Source organism: Parasteatoda tepidariorum, chromosome 7 (genome assembly GCF_043381705.1).
Source record: "Parasteatoda tepidariorum isolate YZ-2023 chromosome 7, CAS_Ptep_4.0, whole genome shotgun sequence".
NCBI lineage: Eukaryota > Metazoa > Arthropoda > Arachnida > Araneae > Theridiidae > Parasteatoda > Parasteatoda tepidariorum.
Genome location: NC_092210.1, coordinates 70,771,304 through 70,794,095, shown reverse-complemented (window position 1 = coordinate 70,794,095; position 22,792 = coordinate 70,771,304). Strand labels below are relative to the sequence as shown.

Sequence of the window (22,792 nt, the reverse complement as noted above, 5' to 3'; positions counted from 1 at the left end):
TGAAAAAAATAAACGTGTAAAAGGGCCAATGGGAAAAATTAAATATTCAATAATCGGAATTATGCATATATTTTCTCAAACAAGAAAGGTAAATGAAAAATAATGACTGCAAGCTCAAAGATTTAAGACAAAAATTTTATATCCTACCACATTTTTTTTTCAATAAATAAAACAACTGACAAAGACAAAGTTTTCAAATTTGTTCCACGTGAGGTCCTAGGTTTTTCTTTTCTTCAATGCCATTCTTGCTACTCTAATGTTTTCTTTTTCTTTCAATTTTTAATATCTTATAAAGAGCTACATAAAGCTCATTTAATAGGTATCAACTCTAAGCGGTTTTAGCAGAGTTTTCTTTATGGAATATTTAAAGATGCAACTATATTTATGCTTTCATGTTTCTCTCTTGGTTTAAACAATTCGATTTAAAATAATTTAGTCGACTATTGCTATCAATATCCTCATTCAAACATGCTTTTAAGTACTGGTGAGCTTAAAAAACGTTATTTTTTTTATCGCGTCAAGCATTGTGGTAATCTGAAACTTCTTGACTTTTAACTATTTGATACTTGCAAAATCCAAGAAATAAATACTAATTTATTTACGGAAAATACAAGTTATTTATTTAGATTTATCAGTACCTAATTATTGTATAGCTCAGCATAGAATAATCTAATTTTATCACTCCAAAAGATGCGGAATGACTAGTTTTTTTTAATTATAGCAAAACAACTCTTTAGGAAAATGTATATTATTGCTGTATATCTGATATTCAATACTGAGTTTACATTATAATCTACAATTTTTTTCTTAAAGTGTTGGAAGACAAAAATGTCTTTGAGAGCTATGTTCTATTCTTTATTGTCTCATTGACAGTGATGGATTAGTTCAGAATAAAAGAAAAATTAAATAAACCATCCTTGAACTTTTCTTGACTCTCAGGAATTGTGTATCAGCTTCTATAGATTTCTTTCAACCAACTTAAGCAAACAAGCAAAATAAAAAGGATTGGCAGAATCTTTAAGACCTAAATTTTTGTAAAAGAAGTGTGGTTTAAACTAAAATCTCATATTATTACTTTGTTTTAAGTATCAACTCAAGGGAGCTATAATCGACAAGCATTGTTACGAACTGATTAAAATAAGTTTGTTTTTTTCTACACTACTTTTCCTCCCAAATTTTCTGGACAATTTCATCTAACATTTCAAATAACTCTGAATTTACCACGTAACTGATCATTATTCGAAATAATATAACATCGAATAATACCATATACATAAAAACACATAAAAACATACCATAACACATAATACCATATACATAGTCTCATTTGATTCTACTGGAAAATATACAAGAAAAATAATAGAGATTTTATGCGTTACGTTATGGTTTTCGGTTAACTCTAACGTTAACGGTAATTAAGTTTCACAGAGCAGGCGTTAAAATTTACGTAAAAATATAACGTATGCATTTGGTTGGTTGGTTGGTGTCGTATCCTCAATTGAATCATATCTCATGGTGTGCTTGAATAGTCCTTGCTATCTCTATGGCATTAAATGAATATAAATCTCCTTCTGTAGGGCAGCTTTAGAGGTGAAGGCCTGCAGCGACTGCAGGGCAGTTAAAAACATGATATGGTGTGAGTTCCACATTAAAACAGTTGCCACAGTTTTGATATTTTCTAGTCCCATCTGCAGAGATTTTCATGTTTTTATGATGTTTTGTTCTTAGTCTGATGGCAGTGGTGGATGTCTTCCTGTTGATGTTAAGATTAGTCATTTGATCGTGGGCTTTGAAGGGGGCAAATAGTCTTGACTTTGCAAAAGCATTTGCATCTGCCGGCGTAGTTGGGATTGTATTTTGATAACGTATGCATTTAAGTAGAGCTTTTGCATTACGTTGGCAAAACCTTTACCTTAACGCTATTCCTCAAAAGTTGCGCATTTTAATGTGTGTGTGTTGATTTGATTGCGGTGTGTGCCATTTATTTGCTTTCGCGAAAGACTTTTTTTTTCTTCCTTATTTTCACTTATTTCATTTTTTCTTTATTTTCATTATTCTCTACTTTTACTTTTATTATACTTCTTAAAATAAGAATGATTTGTTGGGATTGGTGATATACCGTGGTATATAAGAAGGGTAAACAGAGGAAACGCTTTTAGAAAAATTATCGCAGTTTCGTCAAGAAGCATACTTCAGATTAACGAAATAGGTTTGAGTGAATTTTATTTGATATGGAAAAACATATTTTAAATATATATAATTTCACTTTAACTACTGTTCATTTTTTCTTATTTTTATATTTTATTACTTATTACATGATTTGTGAATAATATAAGAATAAAATAACGTTTGCATAAATAAATTGCTTATTAATATGTAGTGTGTTATGTAGTAGTAGATTTTATATAAAACATAAATATTAGTTGCTAAGATATCCTTTAAGTCAATCTGCCTCTTTATGCGCTAAAGTAAATAGAGGCTAAAATTTATTAAATATTACAATAAATAAAATTATTTTAGCTGTATACTAAAAAGCAAAACTAATGGAGAAGTGATACTAATTCGAATAAAAGAAAAGTAAAAAATCGCCATATTATTATTCTCGCTAATAATGTTTATTTAATTTTAGTAATTGGTTCTAATTGAAACAAAAAATGAGCTATGTAAAAAATGAAAACGTGATTAAAATTTTTAAATGAAGCTTATTCTGTTTGCAATATATCTTGTACTTTTATATTCACTTTGATTAATTGAATAGTGCAATAGTTTTAAAGGAAGAGTGCAACAGTGAGAAAATATTAATTTCATAAAAAAAAATACTATTTCCTCTCTCTGTCTAGCAAGAACTAATAGCGAAAATAAATGAAGCTACCTGACACTTGTTTTATAGCCGATAAACACCAAGGTAATGATAAACAGTGTTAGATTGGCTAATAGTTAGTGAAGAAAGAATTGCCGACTGAAGGAGGAATTGACAGAAATAGATAATGTTGACGATAAACAACAAACTTTTATGTATACTTCCACTATCAGTTCTTATTAAACAAAAGTTTAGTAGTAGTATTTTTAATCATGAAATAAAAATTTACAAATTCTTGCACTTTTCTTTTAAAATTATTGCACTCTGCAATTGATCTCAATAAATACATGAGTACATAATAGTATAAATATTGTTGTAGTTATTAGCAAAATAAGGGTGATAGCAATTTTACATGTGTATTTAATGTGACCGTTGAAAGAAAAGAAAAGAAAAGGTAATTTAAAAATAAACTCAGATATACAAGAGAGAACGTTGCCAGGCTATAAAATGCAACTCTACAACATAAACAAAAATAGCGTCAGGTTCGCAGATAACATATTATTTAATGTGACCGTTGAAAGAAAAAAAAAAGAAAAGGTGATTTCAAAATAAACTCAGCTATACAAGAGAGAACGTTGCCAGGCTATAAAATGCAACTCTACAACATAAACAAAAAATAGCGTCAGGCTCGCAGATAACATATTATTTAATGTGATCGTTGAAAGAAAAAAAAAAGAAAAGGTGATTTAAAAATAAACTCAGATATACAAGAGCGAACGTTGTCAGGTTATAGAGTGCAACTCTACAACATAAACGAAAATAGCGACAGGCTCGCAGATAGACTGCTCGATTTAAAACGGCCTTCTTTGAGCAAGGAAACAGTCAATAGTCAATACCAGGGGTACGCAACCTTTTTGTACCTAAGAGCAAATATCAGAATATCGGTCGAATGGCGGGCGCCATTCAAGATAAATTTAAAGTTGGTAGACATATGTAATAATACACACAACATATGCACAAAAAATTTAATTTTAAAAATTAATTTAACATATTAATATAATTATTATTAATATTCTTGAATAAACTAAATGAATGTTAAATTGCTTGCAAAACATACGAAACATAAAAATTATTTATAAAATAGTATATAAAATACAGTGAATGTGATCTTTGGCATTGCATTTCACTGACCAGCGCTTCATAATTGAGAGAATATGATGAAATTCTTGCTCGCAAGCAATCGTCAAGGTGTTCATCTAAAAGTCCTGATCTATATTTTGATTTTATGATATTCATCGTCGAAAACAATGATTCACACAAGTAAATGGAACCATAAAAATACTTTATTATATGTGCTGCTCTTTTTAAGAATGAAAATTTATTTCTATCAACTATATTCCAGAATTTCTCACCTGATATAATAGTTTTGAGGATTATGTAATTCTGAAGATCCAAAATTTTTATCGCCTCTTCTTCTTATCTTACTTGAAGAAATTCTGGAAGTGTATGTTGCTATTTCTCTTACATTTATTTGACTGGTAAAAGGATTTACACAAAAGATGACCATAGGCTCGATGATGTTAAATTATTGAAAGCTCTTTACAAATTGATCTTGAAGCAATTGGAGGTTGGGGACAAATGTTGATAAGTCAATTTTACTGTCTTCTATCACCTTTTTCATGTTTGGAAAATGCACAATAGACTTTATTTTCAAATGTGATATCCACAAAACTAGCTTAACTCTGAACAAATTTATAGCCCCTATCATTCTTACTATATGTTTTTCGTTTCCCTGTAGCTCCAAGTTTAAATTATTTAGTTTTTTTATTATGTCTGTTATAAAAGACAAATCTGCAAGCCAAAGAGGATCTCTTAGTTCCAAAAGTATTTGATTTTTGACTACAAGATATTTTTTTTATTTCCTCAATTAAATGTATAAATCTACTTTGTCTCTACTGAGCCAGCGTACTTCAATATGTAAAGTGAGGTTAGGTTACAGGGCTTTGAAAAGTCGACGTTCCAAAGGAGCTGCTCGAATTAAGTTGACCATTTTGGTAATAATTTTCAATACGTGTCCAAATGGTGGTACTTTACCACGCTAAGCTTCCTGGTGGACATGCAGTGATAGGACATAAAATCAGGAAATGACCCATCTTTTATACAGAGAGCAATAAAACCATTCATGTTTCCCACCATTGCTAGTGCCTCATCAGCGGTTATAGATGACAGTTTCTGGAGAGGCATATTCATCATGTTTGCACATGTTATAAATGTTTTATGAATATAGTAAATGTTTTATAAATATAGTAGCTATTCTTCTATAAAATCAAATTAATACCATTCTCAGCCTAACTGCTAATTGTGCTGTGTCTGCTATGTCTGTGGACTCGTCAAATTGTAGTGAGAACCACTCACATATTTTCAAATCACTCTTCAACTGCGTTTGCATATCTTTTGAAATGGCTCCTATTCTTCTTGTGACAGTATTTTCTGATAATTGTAAGTCTTGTATTGCTGGCATGATCTCACGTTTGCTGGAAAATCCCTCAAATAAGCAATCAGCACCAGCAAGAAATGCTTCTTTTAACAACTCACCATTCTGGAACGGTTTTTTCTTCTTTCCGATCACATGAAAATTTCACTTTTTTTAATTTAAAATACGAAAAAACTCTATGAAGTATAATTTTTAAGTATTGAAGATAAGATATTTTGATTTTTATATTTTTTTAGATATTATATGATGATAAAAAAAAACATTTGTTGCTGGAAGCTTTCCTTTTACAAATATTTTAGTAGGCTTGCAAAAGATCATTTAATATGTTTGCATATGTAAATGTACGGGTTCATTTTAAAATTGTGCTTTCTTGGTATTATATCCTTTAATCCTTAAAAAAGTTTTTTTTTGTTTAGAATTTAAGAATGTGTCCCACTGAACGGTAAAATCATTTTTATTCGCTGCATTTCACCACATCTTTCCAAATATACTTGAACATGTCCAAAAATGTGATAGAAGAGAAAGTACTAACGTTTAAGAGGTGTGAGTTGTAAAGTTACTGTTAGTTCCCAATGAAATGTTTCTTAGATAATGTTTTAATTTCTAGTTAAAATGTTAATTTTTTTTTTCAACTTCAAAATACTTAAGAGTGTTCCTATGAGCTATTTTGTGAATGAAAATAAAAAAAGCCACAGCTTCAGTACCTTAAACTCGTAGCAAATGTCTTTTAAATTATATGTGTTTTATTTTTAAACATTAGCATTATATTATTCTTTAACTATAAGTACTTATATTGATGATCAAAAATTACCTGAACTTTAAAACGGACAAAAAAGTTGAAATAAAAATTTCTGTTATTTTAAAAAAAAACGGCCTATTTAGCGAAATTTTTTCATCACGATGAAAATTATTCAAATAGGTGAATTATCTTTCTTTGATAATTTTAATGTATTCATACAATGAAAGCTGAATTAACTGTAAAAATATAAAAAACTAAATTCCAATGATTTTCATTTTTACCAAAATGTGTTTTTTTTTCGTAATTACAAAACAAGTCGTACATAGTCGTAATTTAAGTAAGTGACGGCTGTAGAGAGTTTTACCTAAAGAAAGATACAAATTAACGTTACAGTTATGAATAACTATTACAAACTCGCAGTTCAATTAAGTTTTTCAGTTATTTAGTATTTTTTTGTGTTTCTCTTACGTATAACTATTATTTATTTTTCCCTACGTCTGTTTAACTATAATTTAATTTTTCGTTCATTAGTTTCAAGAAAGTTGGGAAAAAAAGATTACTTCGATTACCTGAACAATAAATAAACTACGCAATAAAATATGTTTCCTCTTTAGACTTCACTACTTTTTCAATGCAATAATTTTACGCAGGGGAAAATTGGAGTCGTAATTATCGCAGACATTTGACAATTATGTTAATTATGGATAAAAAAAAAAGAACAATTACGCTTATGCTTTGTGACAATATAATTATCTTTGATTTCAAAGCAGAAGTATTAAAAATATAAATATGAGCCTCTATGGGAATTGAATATTCCCTCAAAAACATTTAGAATAAAAAATTGAAGAAATAATTATCTTTAACAAGGGATAAGTGTAACTTTCGGGCATGACAAATAATAGTTCTGTTGGTCGAAAATTAGTATATTACTGTGGTTACGAAAATTGTAATTGCGGGTGTGTTGTAGACAATCTTTATCGTTATTTGTTTCCCTTATAACTAAATGATAAGCTCGCTGAAAACTTAAGCTAATTATCCAAAAATACGATTACTTATTAAATTAATACCTACTTATTCTAAAAAAAATTGCCATCGTTAAAAAAGTTTCATTCAGGTTGCTATCATAGTATCTCTTGGACTAGCTTATATTTTTTTTTGGCTGCAGACACTTCTTTTTTATTGCTTACTGTTTGGAATACTTTATAAAGAGTAAAAATTGCCATCTTGATCATGAGTTACTGCCCGTCCAAATGGATTTGTTTTTCACAAATTTAGTACTTGTCTTCAAAATTTTCAACGGAAGTATATTTTGAATATCAGCAAAGCGTTAATATTGTTTCAAATGTTACTGTTACGCTTTAAAATTGACTTCAATCGCAGTTATTTAGCCATATTAACAAAATTTTTTTAAAACTTTGTTGCAAATTTTTTTTTAAACGTATTGCACTCTGATTTCTAGTAGCCAGCCCTAGTTGCTATGAATGAGCTAGTAACAACTAACCACAGAAATCACTGAAGCAACAGAAGGCACTGAGCTACGACTATGAAGGTCGTGGATTCTATTTTCGATGGAAGCCTGAAGTCCTCTTATGTTAACCGATAGTTACCAGCTCAGCTAGAAAGTAAAAACAGCCTGTGTGCAATGCTGATCTCATTTTACCATCATGCCCTTGGTTTACCAAATTCTGGATTCAGCCGTTGAAATAACGCTTAACCTTTTGAATCACTGCTATTTTTATGAGTCTTAATTCAGTATATTAGTCAGTTAAGGATAATTCTGAGAAAACAGCATATGGGAGAATAATTATGACACCTATACATAAAAAAGTATAGAAATGTTAATTTAAAACACAATCAAATAATATGAAAATGAAAAAAAAGTACTCTGCCAAACTAAAAAGAAAAGAAAGTACTGATGCATTGAAATGCAAAATAAAATTTGCAAAGCCTGAATGAAATGCAATTGAAAGAATAAGAAAGATCGAAAGTTGTAATTACTCTGTAGGACGTGTCATGGCTGCCACTGTTCTTGTACTGCTCCATAGTTCTCTGATGACGCATATGTAACAGAGCATCATGAAAAAAGCTGGAACAATAAACATGGCCACTAACTGATAGATAGCAACCATAAATGCCATGCTGTCAGTAGAATCGAAGCAGTAATATGCAGTGATGCTGGTTTGATTGTTGAAGTATGTTATTGGGTAGATTCTCTGAAAAAAATTGAAAAAAATATCTCATGTTATAATTTAAATATTTCTGTACAGATAATTATAAAATATTCAATAGAAAGTATATAAGATTTCTGTGACATAGTGAGCCAGTGATGTCCTTTCCTACTTGATTAATTTATTAAGATATAAACTAAAATTAATTTAACAAGGGAAAGGGTAATATTTTGTGCTATGTATATTAACGCAAAAAACAATGTGAATAAAGCCCAAATGAAAATATATAAATTGACAAACTATAGTTACAGTTTTATTAACAAGAACCTTCCTCAGTGTCTAAACATCAAATGACGGTAGAAAAGGAAAGAGACTAACATGCTTTAACCAATAGGGACAAAGGAACAAATTTAAACAAGGAAATAATGAAGAGATAAGAAACAGCCTTGGGGATATTTAGGGGAAATCCCAGGGACAAACAGTTTAAGATAAAATGGACTTCCAAATGGTAGATTTTTTCAAAATACATAATGACTCCCAAAAATTGAGTTCGAAGGCGAAGTACAGCGAGTGTTGAATGATTTTAGTAGACTGTGTAGTCATTGATGACCGCCGTGCGTTGAGGGTTAAGACACAAGCGTTTTTAAATAATTGTAATATGAGTCATAAAGTGAAAATGGGTAAAAATTATTTATGTTTTATTAATGAAAACAGTGGTTTGTCACCTATTTGAAATTTTAAAACCTTTTAAATGCATTAGTATTTTTTTATTTTTATTTTAATCAAATTCTTCAGACTTGAATAAAAATCTTGACAAAGTAACAATCATGTAATTAGACAGCAAAAGTATTATTTTTTCTAATTATTGACTCAGTGCAGTGCTTATTGAACTATTACCACCAATTATTTCTCGTGTGTAATTTTTCAAAAAAGACATGATTTATAAATTTTTATTATATTTTTCTAGAAAAAAATAAAAAAATTTTAACCAAGTGGATTAACAAAATAATTAAAAAAATAAAAAATAAAATCTTGTTCATTAGGAATATGCAGCAATAATAACAAAGTACATTTTGGAAAAAATTATGGCTGCCGCTCGCCAACCCCCGAAACTTCTTACGAGGTTGACTTCAGATTGCTTTGCGATCTGGGACGGGTTGCCTATAAAGTAGTAAAAAATCAATATGTTGGAATGAATTGATATTCGTTAGTAATAAAAAAACTTAACTTTTCAATTCGATTGATCCAAAAGTAATTAAAAACGTAAGCAAATTAAGAAATAATTCAATTCATTCACGAAAGAAATATAATTTTACTGCTAAATAGTTTTTGCTAGACTTTTAATAATTTTGCAAGAAGAAAAAAGTAAATCTGTTTAGAAATTTATCAACTCCAAGCTTTTAATATTACATTTGAATAAAAACTGAATTAAGAAATTTATATTTAAACTGACTTTACAAGGGATTTAGATGTTGTCCTACATAGAGGACAATGGTAAAATCTCCTACTATAGGTGCCCATCTCAGAAACTCAATTACATCTGAGTTTCCCTAAATATAATTCCATAGTTCGCTTTTAAAATTACTCCTCATTGGTCATATGGTTTAGTCACTTGATGGCGCTATCTTTTGAAGGGACTTAGGACTTAGAGGTTAGCTTTGCATTGAACGCTTATCCATTTTGGCAAAAAAGTGTCGAAAATGAGAGGGAGATTTTTAACAACTGAAGAGGCTTATGTTTTTTTAATACCATTGGGTAATTAATTAGATAATAGTGACCCTAAAATGGTAATATTGACCCCTGGTCTAAACGTAGTCAATGACAATGAAGACATTAATGATGCCTGCTCTAGCATTGAATATGGACATGCTATATTTGATGAAAAACCACAAGAAGAAACTGCAGGAATTATTGAAGTTATGAGGGAAAAAATTACTGAAGACTAATCGAAGTTCCAGTCAGCTCCTGGGTTATTTCACAATGAACGTCATCAAAAAATAGTAGACATGATTTCAGGAATGATGGTTGAAAATATTATTGCAAAAATAGTACACGAAAGAAACGAATAAGCTAGACCGAAAAATAATGAAGAATTTCATCTGAAAACTGATGAATTTAAGTAATATTCGGTAATTATGTTCTTTAGAGGTTATCACATTTTGCCTGGAAAAAAATGTGCTGGGAAAGTACCCTTGTTGTTGGAACAATGCTCGTCAGTAGAGTAATGTCGAGAAAAAGGTACATTGATATCAAGAAGTATTTACACTTCAAAGACAACACTGCTATTGGTACATCAGATCGCTATTACAAAGTTCGTCCAATTTATGAACTGTTGAATGAAGCTATACAACAGTTTGGTGTGTTTTTGGAACATTTAAATAATTATGAAAGAACGGTTCATTATTTTGGAAAACATGGTTGCAAAATGTATATGAAATTGAAAACCATGAAATTTGGATACAAGCTCTGGATGTTTTCGATGCGTTTCATATGATACCATATCAAGGAGCAAAAAGAAAGATATTGAGTCTGGCATAAAGAAAGAAAGAAAGTCATTATCTCAAATGGTTATTGAAAATTTACTATCAGCAGTTGAAACTCCAGCGAAGCACAAAATTTATATGGAGAACTTTTATACATCTTAGGATCTTTTCGTTAGCCTCAAAAGTAAAATATTCTCCTCCATAGAAACTGTTAGAGAAAATAGAATGGGGAAAAAATTCTCTTCAAAGTCTTCTAAAATATTGGGAAAGATGATGGAGTAGTACCAATATTAAAGATACGAGCAGAAAGTAGACATACCATAATGTGTTGTTTCCTATAAGAAGTGTAAGAATGGAGTAGACTTGTTTGACAATCTCATGGAAACATATTGTTCTTCTCTACAAAGAAAAAAATGGTATTGGCATTATGTATAAATGCATTTGAGATACCATTGGCAGCAACATGGAATATTTTCAAACCTCTTTGCGCCAGAGCAAACTGTAGAACTCTTCGAATTTCATCGACACATTGCAGTAACTAACCAAGGATTGACTGTACCTCGAAATTTTGCAGGACGAGGCTTATGTGTTCAACAAAGAAAGCCAGACAACTTGAATATACAAATTGATCACATATTAGTAAAAAATCTTAACAGAAAACCCAGTTGTCAGCTTAAAAACTGCGCAAAAAATTTGAAACTGGGTGCCAAAAATTTAATTTAGGACTATTATATAATTTGCTTTGAGACGAAGAATGGGAGTAGAGTACCTTGTAGACTTAATCTTTTTTTCAATTTCTTTTATAAAGTATGTCACATTGCGAAATTACGTTGTTTTCAATTTGAAGAACGATTTAATCCATTTATTTAAGTTTAACAAGCAATATTTTTGTCAACCATGTTGGACATTGGAAGTTTTCCTTTATAATTTCAATAATTTATTTGCCGTTACTAAGCCAAGCATTTTTTGAGTAAAATTTAATTTTTTTTTATCCTTTAAGTTTTAAACATAAAAATTATGCGATTTTTAATTGATATATCATATGCATAAAAAATTCTACAATTTTATTTATTTATTTATTTATTTTTCTGATTTTGTATAAAGCGTGTTTTTTTCTGCGAATTTTACCAAATACGCATTTAGTTCATCATATCACTAAATTTAACATTAAACTTTTTGTGCTCAATATTTGTGTGCTTTTTGGTTTGGTTGCTGAATATTTGCAACGTTTACAATTTGAATAAATTATTTAACATTTTCATGCATTTTAAAATTTTTAGAAAATTTATAATTAAAATATAATGCTTTCTAAATTAAATATTTTATGTTTTTTCTCACATTTTTTAATGAAATTTAAAATTACTTTGAATTTTCAATTTCCTCAAAATGTACTTTATAACCTTTCCTTTTTTGTTTTGTACTTGTACTTTTTACTCGGTTCTTTTTTATACCAAAACATTTTACTTTTTACTCGTTACTTTTCCTTAGAGGACTTGTACTTTTACTTGTTAATCTTTAAAAGTAACGTTCAAATATATGGTTCTTATTAAATACCCTCACTCCTGTTTATTATCTCTTCATTGTTGTGTCCTTGCTCAAACTTATTTCTTCTCCCTATTGGTTAAACCATTTTACACGTGTTTATCTCTTTACTTCTCTACCTACATTTGACATTTAGACACTGAGAAAGGTTCTTGTTAATAGAACTTAAACTATAGTTTGCCAATTTATGTATTTTAAATTGTGTTTATTCATATTGTTTTTTGCCTTCAAAATTTATTTGCCAACTTCTCGATCAATCCGGTATATAGTTTCCACATGACATAATATTTCATGCATTAATAATTATTTTAATCGATGTTTTAAGCAATTAAAAATTATTATAACAGAAATCGAAATAAAAAAACATCTTAACAAATAATAATATTCCGTTCATGATTTTCAAAGTTTAGATTCTCAGTTTTCAATTTTTATTTTATCTAAGTTTTAATTTCAATGAAAAGTTACAACAATAAAAAATTACAGCGTTAGAAAATATTCTAAAACAAATATTTATTATTAAAATTTTTAAAAAGAATCCGGTTTTTTTACGTTCGAAACAAATCAAGAAAAAATCTTATGTTTAAAGCAAAAGAGGAAGATTGAAACTGACTAAACTGTAATAGTTCTCAAAAAGAAAGGACAATTGTATTATCCGCTTTAACGATTCGGTACGCATTCCTCTGGCACTTCGTTACTGATCTTCTCCAAAGATAGCTTGTTATGGTATTTAAAGGAAGACAAAATGGAATAAGAAAAATCTATGAAGATTGTAGATTTAACAGAAGAGTCATAGAGGGCATTTTCCGATCGTTGGGAGCATCTTTTCTCGCGGACAAACTTAACCCTGAGCGGGAAGCGGACGAATAGGAAATGATGTTCAATACATTTTTAATCAACTTCACTTCATTTTCACAAATAAACTGATGGATTTTCATTCCACTCTGCTAACAAACAAACTTACAAGCATATTAAATGCAAATTGATCTTTAACAAAAAAGTAAAGATATAGCTGACTTTGATCCTTCGATCCAGATTTTCTCTCAAACTTTTTTCTTAATATATATATATATATATTAATAATTNAAATTTCGCAAGCATAAATTTAAAAATCAAAACAATAAAAAAAAACTATAAAGGATGCATATAATTAAGTATTAGCGATATCTCGCTATTTTCCAGTAACATTGTTTCATTGTTTAAATAACATTGTTAAGCAATTTCACGCATGTAGTTTGCTTTCGTTTTCACTATATTTTCCCCTCATTTTTAATTCTCTCTAACACTTAAACCTGGCTTAATTACAGAAAGTGTAATCTTGACTTTGTTTCTAAATATTAAACAATTAGTTTCGCTAACAAAGGTGTTCACTTTAATTAAAAGTAAACACATTTTTCGCCTTTAATCAAGGCTTTTATCAAAAATTAGCGCAAGTCTTATTTAACAAAAGTGTGTGTTGAGTTGTAGATATAAGTATCAGCAAACCTAAAGTAGCTTTAACTTGATTTCTTGAGTATTCTATTTATAGAGTAAAGAATTATAAATAAAAAATAGAATTTTCAATTAGAACTAGATTAAAAGAGATTTAATGTTACGAATTAAAAATAATGTATAATCTTTTTATTATATCCTAATTATTTCACGAAATATATGTTTCTGTAGTGGACTGGTCATAAAGACACGGTTCCCAGCAGAACATCGAAGTCAAGCATCACGGGCTGCGATCAGTAAGGGGGAGGGTGACCACTTTGATCAGCCTGAGTAGGGACCGAGAGTGCGCGGTATCGGTCCTCGTTAAGTTGTTCTACCGTAAAGTGCTCAAGTTTACGCGCAGGTCGTCGGGCTAACAAAGCAGAGGAGCCATCCCCTCTGCAGAGGATCAAAATTGCTATGGCGTATCTTCGGATCATCCTCAGGGATTTTTCCCAGACCATCGCCAATACTCCATTGGGTAGCTCTGATGCGACGCATTCATGAAATATACTATTCTTCCATATGAAACTAACCTTAAATTAATTTCTTTTTGTAAAAATCTATAAATGATTATCTTGTGTCTTTGAGAGGACAATAATCAGAAATAACTGAAGAACATCTGTTTAATTCGCCATCTTGAATTTGCTCGAAGACAGTATATATATATATTAAAATTAAATAACAATATATTTTTGCCACATGTTTTAAAATTTGCAATTTTGCTCAGATTTGATACTTTATGTTTGCCTTTTATGTTATGAAGAAAGCTTTAATCTTGAAAGAGCTAAAATGATCAAGGTGAGGTGAAGTGAAATTTAAACATTGCTATCTAGATAAGTGGAGTATTGTTATCTATAAAATGTTGTACGCTGAATCAAATGAGACGTAATTAACGTTATTAGGAATAATAATTTTAAAGTTACAAAAGTTCTTATGTAGAAATATATAATCCTTTACTTAGATGTATGGCCTTGTAGGATAGATTACTGAACTACCTATATAACTTAAAATTTGTATTCTGCTTGCATTTTTGTGCTAATTCGAGTAAAATAAAAACCAAACTAATAGAATTAGAAGATTATGAGTTATAGAAGTTAAAAACATTTTATATATAAAAACTATATATATTTATGAGTACCTATTCTCACGTCTGTCTTTGCTATCTAGTTAGGGGTTTTTTCCTTTTTTTCTGTTTCAACAAGACATTTTCCGTTTTATTAAAAAAAAGGGCAATACAATTTCAAAATTAAAGAGGGATTAGTCAAAAAAGGTATTAGTCAAGTATTATAATTTTAGTACTCAAAGCTTATTGTGTTATGGCTTGGTTTTCAAAGCAATTCAACGTAAAAAAAAAACACATACCTCTGTATCGATAACAAAATCAAGTAAGTGCTTAATCGTAAAAAATTGTACTTTAAAAAGAAAATTCTTTTTTTAGATCTTTAACTTTTAAACTTGTATTCTTATTTATTTGCTATCTGTCCTACCTGAGTTAATATATAAAAATGCATAGAAGTCTGTATCGTATTTGACCAGTTACCACTTTAATCAGTTTTTGTTTATCACTACTTTTAATGTTGAAGGAAATATTATTCAAATCAAAATATCTTATTGCTCACTTTTTTGCATGTCAGGGTGTTGAAGGAAATGTTATCAACTTAAAAACAAGGTATTGATCACTGCTTGCATATCAATTGATTGATGTCGAAGGAAATTTTATATAATTTAATGAGCTTATTGACCAGTTTTTCTTAATCACTACTTTAGATATTAGAGGAAATATTATTTATTTATACTAAAACAACTAGAAACTTTAATGGCTATGCGAAGGAGTTCCATTAAATGTTTCTTGAGCATGAAATACCATTTTCCATTTAAGTTAAAATTTCCTTTTTATGTTCGCGAGTTGAAGTTAATTCGAAACCTTTTAAAGTATTCTTCTCATGTAGTTGAAATAAATTTTTCGAGAATTTAAGAATAAACGTGCAACAGATTACGGTTCATTTTTCTATTCATTGTTCAAATATACTTAAAGTAAAATGAACGTTTTGTTTCTTACATACGAGATAACTTCGATTTAGAATTTTCAGTTTATAAAGGATAATTGTTCCTTGGTGTAATTAGTTTGAGGGATAATTATGTATTTTTATCACAAAAGTACTCAAATGCATATTTTCTGGAATTAAAATTCCGGAATAGTGGGAAAGATGAAAATGTTTCTTTAGAAATATTTTAGGAATATTACAATCACTTACTTAGAAACTGTGCACTATTAAAACAGTTTTATTCGTGGCATATCAAAAGATCTATTCAAGCTACAAAATGAAGTAATATATTCCTTATTTAAAGAAAAACGAAGTATAATCATTTAAGTATAAGTAAGAGTTTATTTGATTTCATATGCATTGCTAGTTTATTATAAGAGTGCAAAAATGTAAAATATGTAACGCTCTAACGAAAAATAAAACTATATTTATACTTTTTTAAAATAAAAGACAATATGACATATAAAAGTTCAGTTTGTAAGTTTGCGTTTTTATTCTGCTTCATTACGATATAGACAGTTACTATGCTCTCTGCACGTAGCATAAATAATTTAAATGTATATGCTTATTTATTTAAATTTCCTGAAAAATATTGTTTTAATTTGACTCAGCAAGGATTTTAGCTTATTGATTTTATCAACTTCTTATACTTATCCAATTAACAATGAAAACGATAAACTTATACTTCAGCAATCCAATTTAATGTTTATAATAAATTTCATGAAATAAAGTCCTTGAAAAGTTTTTTAAAATGTGTCAAAAGACAGTTTGATTTTGTCAACTTGAAAGTTAAAAAAAAGTAAAAAGCAATGGCTGAAAGTTGGAAAGAGTGGAAAAAGTGTTTAAAAAAGGCCTAGGCCCACCACGCGCAGTTATGCCACTAAGTAAGATCATGATTATACTTTTTTCGTTTCTAAAACATTTTTAAGATGTGAATAAAAAGGCGAAAAATGATCTCAGTCTTCATAAGCAACTCTTAAGAAGAGCGCAATTTTAAACTAATCTAATACCATCTAAAGTTCAATTAATGACGAAACGTATCCCTCTTTTTATGTATATATTTTTCTAAGAAAAAAAATACTGGAACTAAATCTTATTTCTCGAGATAAATGATGGCAGTCGCATCGAAAGGCAATTTTCCAATCAGGACTTAGTGGTTTAGAATCTACTTTATTGCAATATTCCCGGTGGATTCAAAACAAGAAAAGTTCAACCCCGGTTTGGTCGTCATGGTACTTGATGCGGAGGTTGGGTGATTGCAGCCACCATCCGCCCTGAAATCTAAATTCCGGTAATGTAATGTGCTCATTGTTTTTGGATCTTCATTGCGAATGAAACATATAGACCGTTTCTAACAGCAACTGTAGTACGATGTTAACAATGAGACCAAGCCAACCAACAACACATACAAAACAAAGAATGGCAAAACTGTATATATATATATATATATATATATATATTAAATAGCAATATACAAATAATTGCTTACACTAGATGAGAGCTTGAACATGTAATTCTTTTTTGCAGTATTTTTTTAAAAAGGAAGACTTGTGCAGACTTTGGAGGATTTCTTTAAATAAAATATTTTTAATTCAAGTAAGGGTTCATAAATTAGGAAAAAAAAATATTCGAAATCGGCTGACAACCATTTCCACTTCAAAAGTTACCATTTTTTTGGGGCGTTCTCTTTTCGTTAAAGGTCTTGAAAGTGCTATAATTAGGCAAAGGTAATATGTGCAACTTCAGAAACAAATTGACTTAAATCACTGCAAATAATATGTATTCGTAGATAAACAGATATTACCGAAAAAAAATTACAACATGTCAAGTGACCGAAACAAGCTATGCACTTCTCAGAAGTAATTAATTTTCAGTAAAGTTATATTAAAAAGTCTTTATTTGTTTTTGCTAAAACAAGTTTTATGTGAGAAAGTCAATATACATTGCTCCCAAAAAATAAAATATCCTTCAATATTTCTCTTCATCAGATGCCTGTGGTAGAAAAAAAAGAATGCTTTCGAATGTTCAATTGTTTGACATTCTTTCTTTTTCTAATACAAATACTTTTTTTTTTGTCTGGAATGATGACAGAAAATTTTCAATAAAAATATTTTTTCGGTGGAGAATCTTGCTTTCTGTTCCAGATTTTAACTTTTTGAAAAGTTCTGCAATTCTCAGTTATTTAGTATTCAAATTAAACTTTTTTTCAGTTGGAATTCAGAATTTCTTTCTTCAGCAGGAATTATATTATTGAAATTTGACAACTGCCACTTTCATTCTTAATGGAATCAATTACAAAGCCTTTTACAGCTGAATATTGTTTTCCTAAATTAAGTAATTAGTATAAATTTGTATATCTGTTGTGAATAGTTACTTTATTGTTCCAATTAACACATTTTTTTAAAGCTTAATAAAAGTGATTCAACTAAATTATTTCAATTACTAAGTTTTCCTTTGACAATTCTATATTTTTGGAAATTTCTATTTTATAAATGTTTTTTTAAAATTTTATTTTCCTTGAATGATTGCTTCCCATTTTTAATTTTTTGTACATAAAACTAATATAAACAACACACAAATTTAAAAATGTGAGTAAAAATTTCTAAATTTCTTTGTCATTGTCATATAGATTAAATAAAGAAAAAACAAGCAATATATTATTGAAAACATAACCTTGATAACTGCTTTAGAATTTTTAAAATTACAATACAACTTTTTAAAAACGCAGTATGTATCTTTTTTTATTCTTTTAAAAATTTGTTAAAAATACACTCTGTCAGAAATTTCTCGGAAAAAAATGATTAAATAACATTTTTTATCGTTAATTTACTGTATTCAAACAAAACTGTCAAATAACCGTAAATAAGAGGTTATTCCAACTGTTAATTGCGAGAAAACCCGTTCATTAACTGCTTTCACCAAATACAATTAAACAACCAGAATTTTATTGCAAAAACTAAGCCCACCTAATAAAGAAATTTATTTCCTTACAGCTGGGTACTTTCGAATTCCATTAAAACATTTATTGGCTGTAGAAATTCTTCTTTCTATTTCCATTGTCATATTGTTCCTGTTGTCGATTGCAGAACCCAAGTAAACGAAATTGTCAACTACTTCAAATTTATATTCTTCAATTTCTAAATGGGTGTTATTGAAGCTTGTTTTTGTATGGGGCAAATATTTAGTTTTGCTTTCGTTTATTCTCAGGCCCATCTTGAGAGCCGCTTTCTCTAAAGAAATAAAAGCCTGTCTTAGCGGTTCTTAGGTGTTCTAGCAATAATGTCTATGTCATCAGCAAAAGCCCAATAGTTGTACAGATTAGTTAAAATATTTCCCCTGATTTCATATTTGGAATCTCTTATTACTTTTTCGAATACTAAATTGAAGAAAAGACAAGCTAATGTATCCCCAAGTCGCATTCCATAAAATAAAATACTAATCTAATATTGCTCAATATTTTCATGGTAAATTTTTTTTTATTTAAACTTGTTAGAGGTTTTAAATTATAAAAGAGTGAATAAATTATTTTTACTTTTATTATAAATTTAGTTTAAAACTGTATCCACTAAGCAAATTCAGCAACAACAATGAATAATAAATTGTAACTAAAACATTATCAGGAGTTAACTTGATACACTATTACTAAATAATCTTCATGGTTGAAAACATTTAATGAGTTTTTTTATAGCAACCAAATGTTAATTGAGAATTTAAAAAATAAAGTTGTAGATAAAGTTGCGATTATAACCAAGGGAAATGATAGGTTTAAATGACACCCCACTAATATCAGGAACTGAATTTGGGAAACGAAACCTGAATTAATACAAGAAAACCTCTCAGGATCTTCCAGTAGATTTTCTTAAATTATAAACAATCTGTTGATTATCAACAAACAGATTTGATTTTGACAAACAAAAATGATAGCAACAACCGTGGGTTTAGTGAGCAACAAACAGATTATCAACAAACAGATTTGATTTTGACAAACAAAAATGAAAGCTACAACCGTGGGTTTAGTGAGCAAAGCAAGAGGGTGGCTAAGTTCCCCAGTCCCATAATAATGGTTCAAGATACTTGCCTTGGGCCGGGATAGCCTGGTCGATAGGGCGCTGGGCCCATGTCCGAGAGTTCGTGAACTCGAACCCCGCCGGCTGAAGACTCCCCCTGTAGTAAATGGTGACTGATGCACCTTAAATCTGTCGAGTCTCAAAGTTCCCCATGTCCCCATAGCAAATCAGTACCTCTGGGGGTACTGAATTGAAGATAGATCGTTCTCTGATTCAGATCAAAATTACGATTTGTGGATGAGTGAATGGATGTTTGAATGGGTCCACCCTATAAACGGATGTGACGTATGAGAGACGTGGCAGAAGTCGAATTCTTGGTCATAGATGGCGCCACTGGAAAACAAGAGCAATTGCACCCCTTCTGCCTTAATGGCATTCGTCAACAACAACAAGAGACTTGCCTTACACTTAGTATTTAATTTGTGCGACCGATAATTTAAAGTACGAAATCTGACATGAAAAACTATTTTTTTAGAATTTTTTTTCCCCACAAGCTTTCAAAATTAAGGTGCCTTACTGCAATCTGATATATATGGTTCGAATAGTTTAGTCAAGAGAGTGGCCAAAAGATTAACTCCTTACTGTTAAATTTACGTTTTTTAATTTAAAGCATATTTCAAAAACTAATTTAATAATCTGATATTCAATAACAGGTAAAAAATTTTGTAGTTTAATAATTTGTACACAACCTTAACTATGTAATTTTATTAGACAAAGTTGAGTACTATTGATTTTTATGTGTTTCACAAAAAATATAAAATACTTTTTTTTTAATATATTTATTTCTTATGTATTATTCAAATTGCTTTTTTGTCTCTTTGAATGGAAAGGATTCACAAATTGTTACACCTCGCATTTCAAAATCTTTTAATCACTACTAAAATATATCTCAAATAATAGTTTATAGTTTTTCTTAATGAAAATATCATTATAGAAATTATTTTTATAAAGCTTCGCAAAAACATTTAAATTGGTGCACTTATATTTAAAGACACAAAAAAAGTAAAATTAAATAAAGTATAGTGGATTTAAATTTCGACCACTTTCTTTACTCAGTTATTAATTTAGAAATACAATTTGCTTTTAAGAGTTTTCAAAAATGAGCTTCCTTTTTTTTTACTGAAGAATTGATTTTGCTTCTAAATCTTTTTTTAAATATAGAAATATAATCTAGTTTTGAGTCTGATTCATTAGCTTAAGTTATAGCTTGCACTAGTTAATTAGCATATTTGAGGCATGTAATTATGTAAAAATCCGATAATAAGTAAAATTAACATTAAGATGATTGAACTTTAAATCTCTCTTTTTCTCTTAATGTTCTGATAGTATCGCCAATTTCCAAACTTTTCTTATACGGCCATTAGCATCACTTAATACTTTTTTTTTCTAATTTTGAGCGTAATTAGATCGAATGATATTAAGATTAATCTTCTTTCTCAGCAGACATATATTACATTTCGCTGCTTCAGATATAAAGACTTTAAAAAATCAATTTAAAAATCCTTTATTTTTATTTAGAAATAAAGTGAAGCATTAAACGGGTTTCGCGATTAATTTTCACCCGAGATTTCGAGAGATTTTTTAAATGGAAACTCATTAGAAAACTTCTGTTGAATTATTAAATTGCTGGTTTCTTGTAATTATTTTTTAAAACAGAAATCGCAAATTTAATTATTTATCAGAAAAAAATGGGAAACATATTATAAGGAAAGGGTACGACGTGATTGTGAAATATTATGGAACTTAGATGGAAGAACATTCTTCAAACTGTTGCCGCATAGATACAAGTACTTTTATTAGTTTTATCACGAGCTAATAAACTTTGAGGACATTTTCTTCTTGACAATGATAAACCAAAGATCTTATTAACCACCTTTCGGAATCTTTGTTATTTAGAGAAGAAAATAAATCTTTGAAGAAATAATAAAGATGGATATATTCGGAGATTCGGGAAGAATTAAGCATCTTAAATCTCTCTAAATTGGTTCATAAGTTATTAAATTTATGAGAGCTATGGGAAGAAAATGCAATAAAATTGATGTGGAAAAATCAACTAAAGAGTTTGAACATTGTATGTAGTAAATTATTTGCAATAAACAGTAAAAAAGCACAATAAACAATGAAATAAACATTATGTACTTATAAAATGTTTCAATTTTTACTATGTTTACAGTTTAATCCAAAATGAAAAACAGCATTTATCTTAAAATAATAATAATAATAATCCTATTGACAATGTGTTGAAGAAAATTTGGGAACACGTTTTATTTAAAAAAAAATTATCAAGGGCACAAAAATTCGAGCATTAAAAAATACACACATTAAAATAAAGTTTCAAAAATGTGCTACACATATCCTCAAAAATAGAGTTTTCTTTCGAGCTTTCTAACATATAAATTCAGAAACATGCTTTTTATTTTACTGTGTTTAAGTTGCTTATTTACGTGTAAAGATTCACTTAAAATATGAAAAACTTTACTAAAAGAAAGAAAATTCACAATTTTTTTTATAGTTATAATGTAGCAACAAAAAAATAATGAAAATAAATACTTTAAGATATTTTATTATAAAATTACAATGTATTATAACAAGAAACTAAGCTTACCTTAACTCTTGTTACAGCTTTAAGAAAACTTTAAAAAATTATCTATTTCTAAAACTATAAATTAACCAATAGTTATAAACTAACTATTTCTGAAAAATATTACTGTAATTTCTGTTGTTTTAAGGTTATAAAATTAACCTTTTTATGAATAAGGTTTTTCTACGTAACCAAATAAGTCACTGGATCAGCATTATGAAGCATCATTATTTATACCAAAACAATATTGTCTTATGAACTTTGACTATTAATTTTATTTATTTGAAGAGGAATTATGTTTTCTGTTCTCAATTAGAATGATCACCCTGCGGATGGTACAGAACCCTAATGAACGAATGAGAATCAAAGAATTCCTGAAAGACTATATATTGTTAAATTTACG

At 28.9% G+C, this 22,792-nt stretch overlaps 1 protein-coding gene across 1 annotated transcript in view; it reads right to left on the bottom strand.

Annotated features, from left to right (window-relative positions):
* Positions 1–22,792, bottom strand: part of LOC122269766 (galanin receptor type 1-like) — a 112,697-nt gene that overhangs the window by 9,708 nt on the left and 80,197 nt on the right. The window contains exon 5 of the mRNA XM_071183577.1: positions 8,032–8,246. Within this exon, the coding sequence (XP_071039678.1) occupies positions 8,032–8,246 (215 nt within the window). The remainder of the gene's footprint in view (positions 1–8,031; positions 8,247–22,792) is intronic.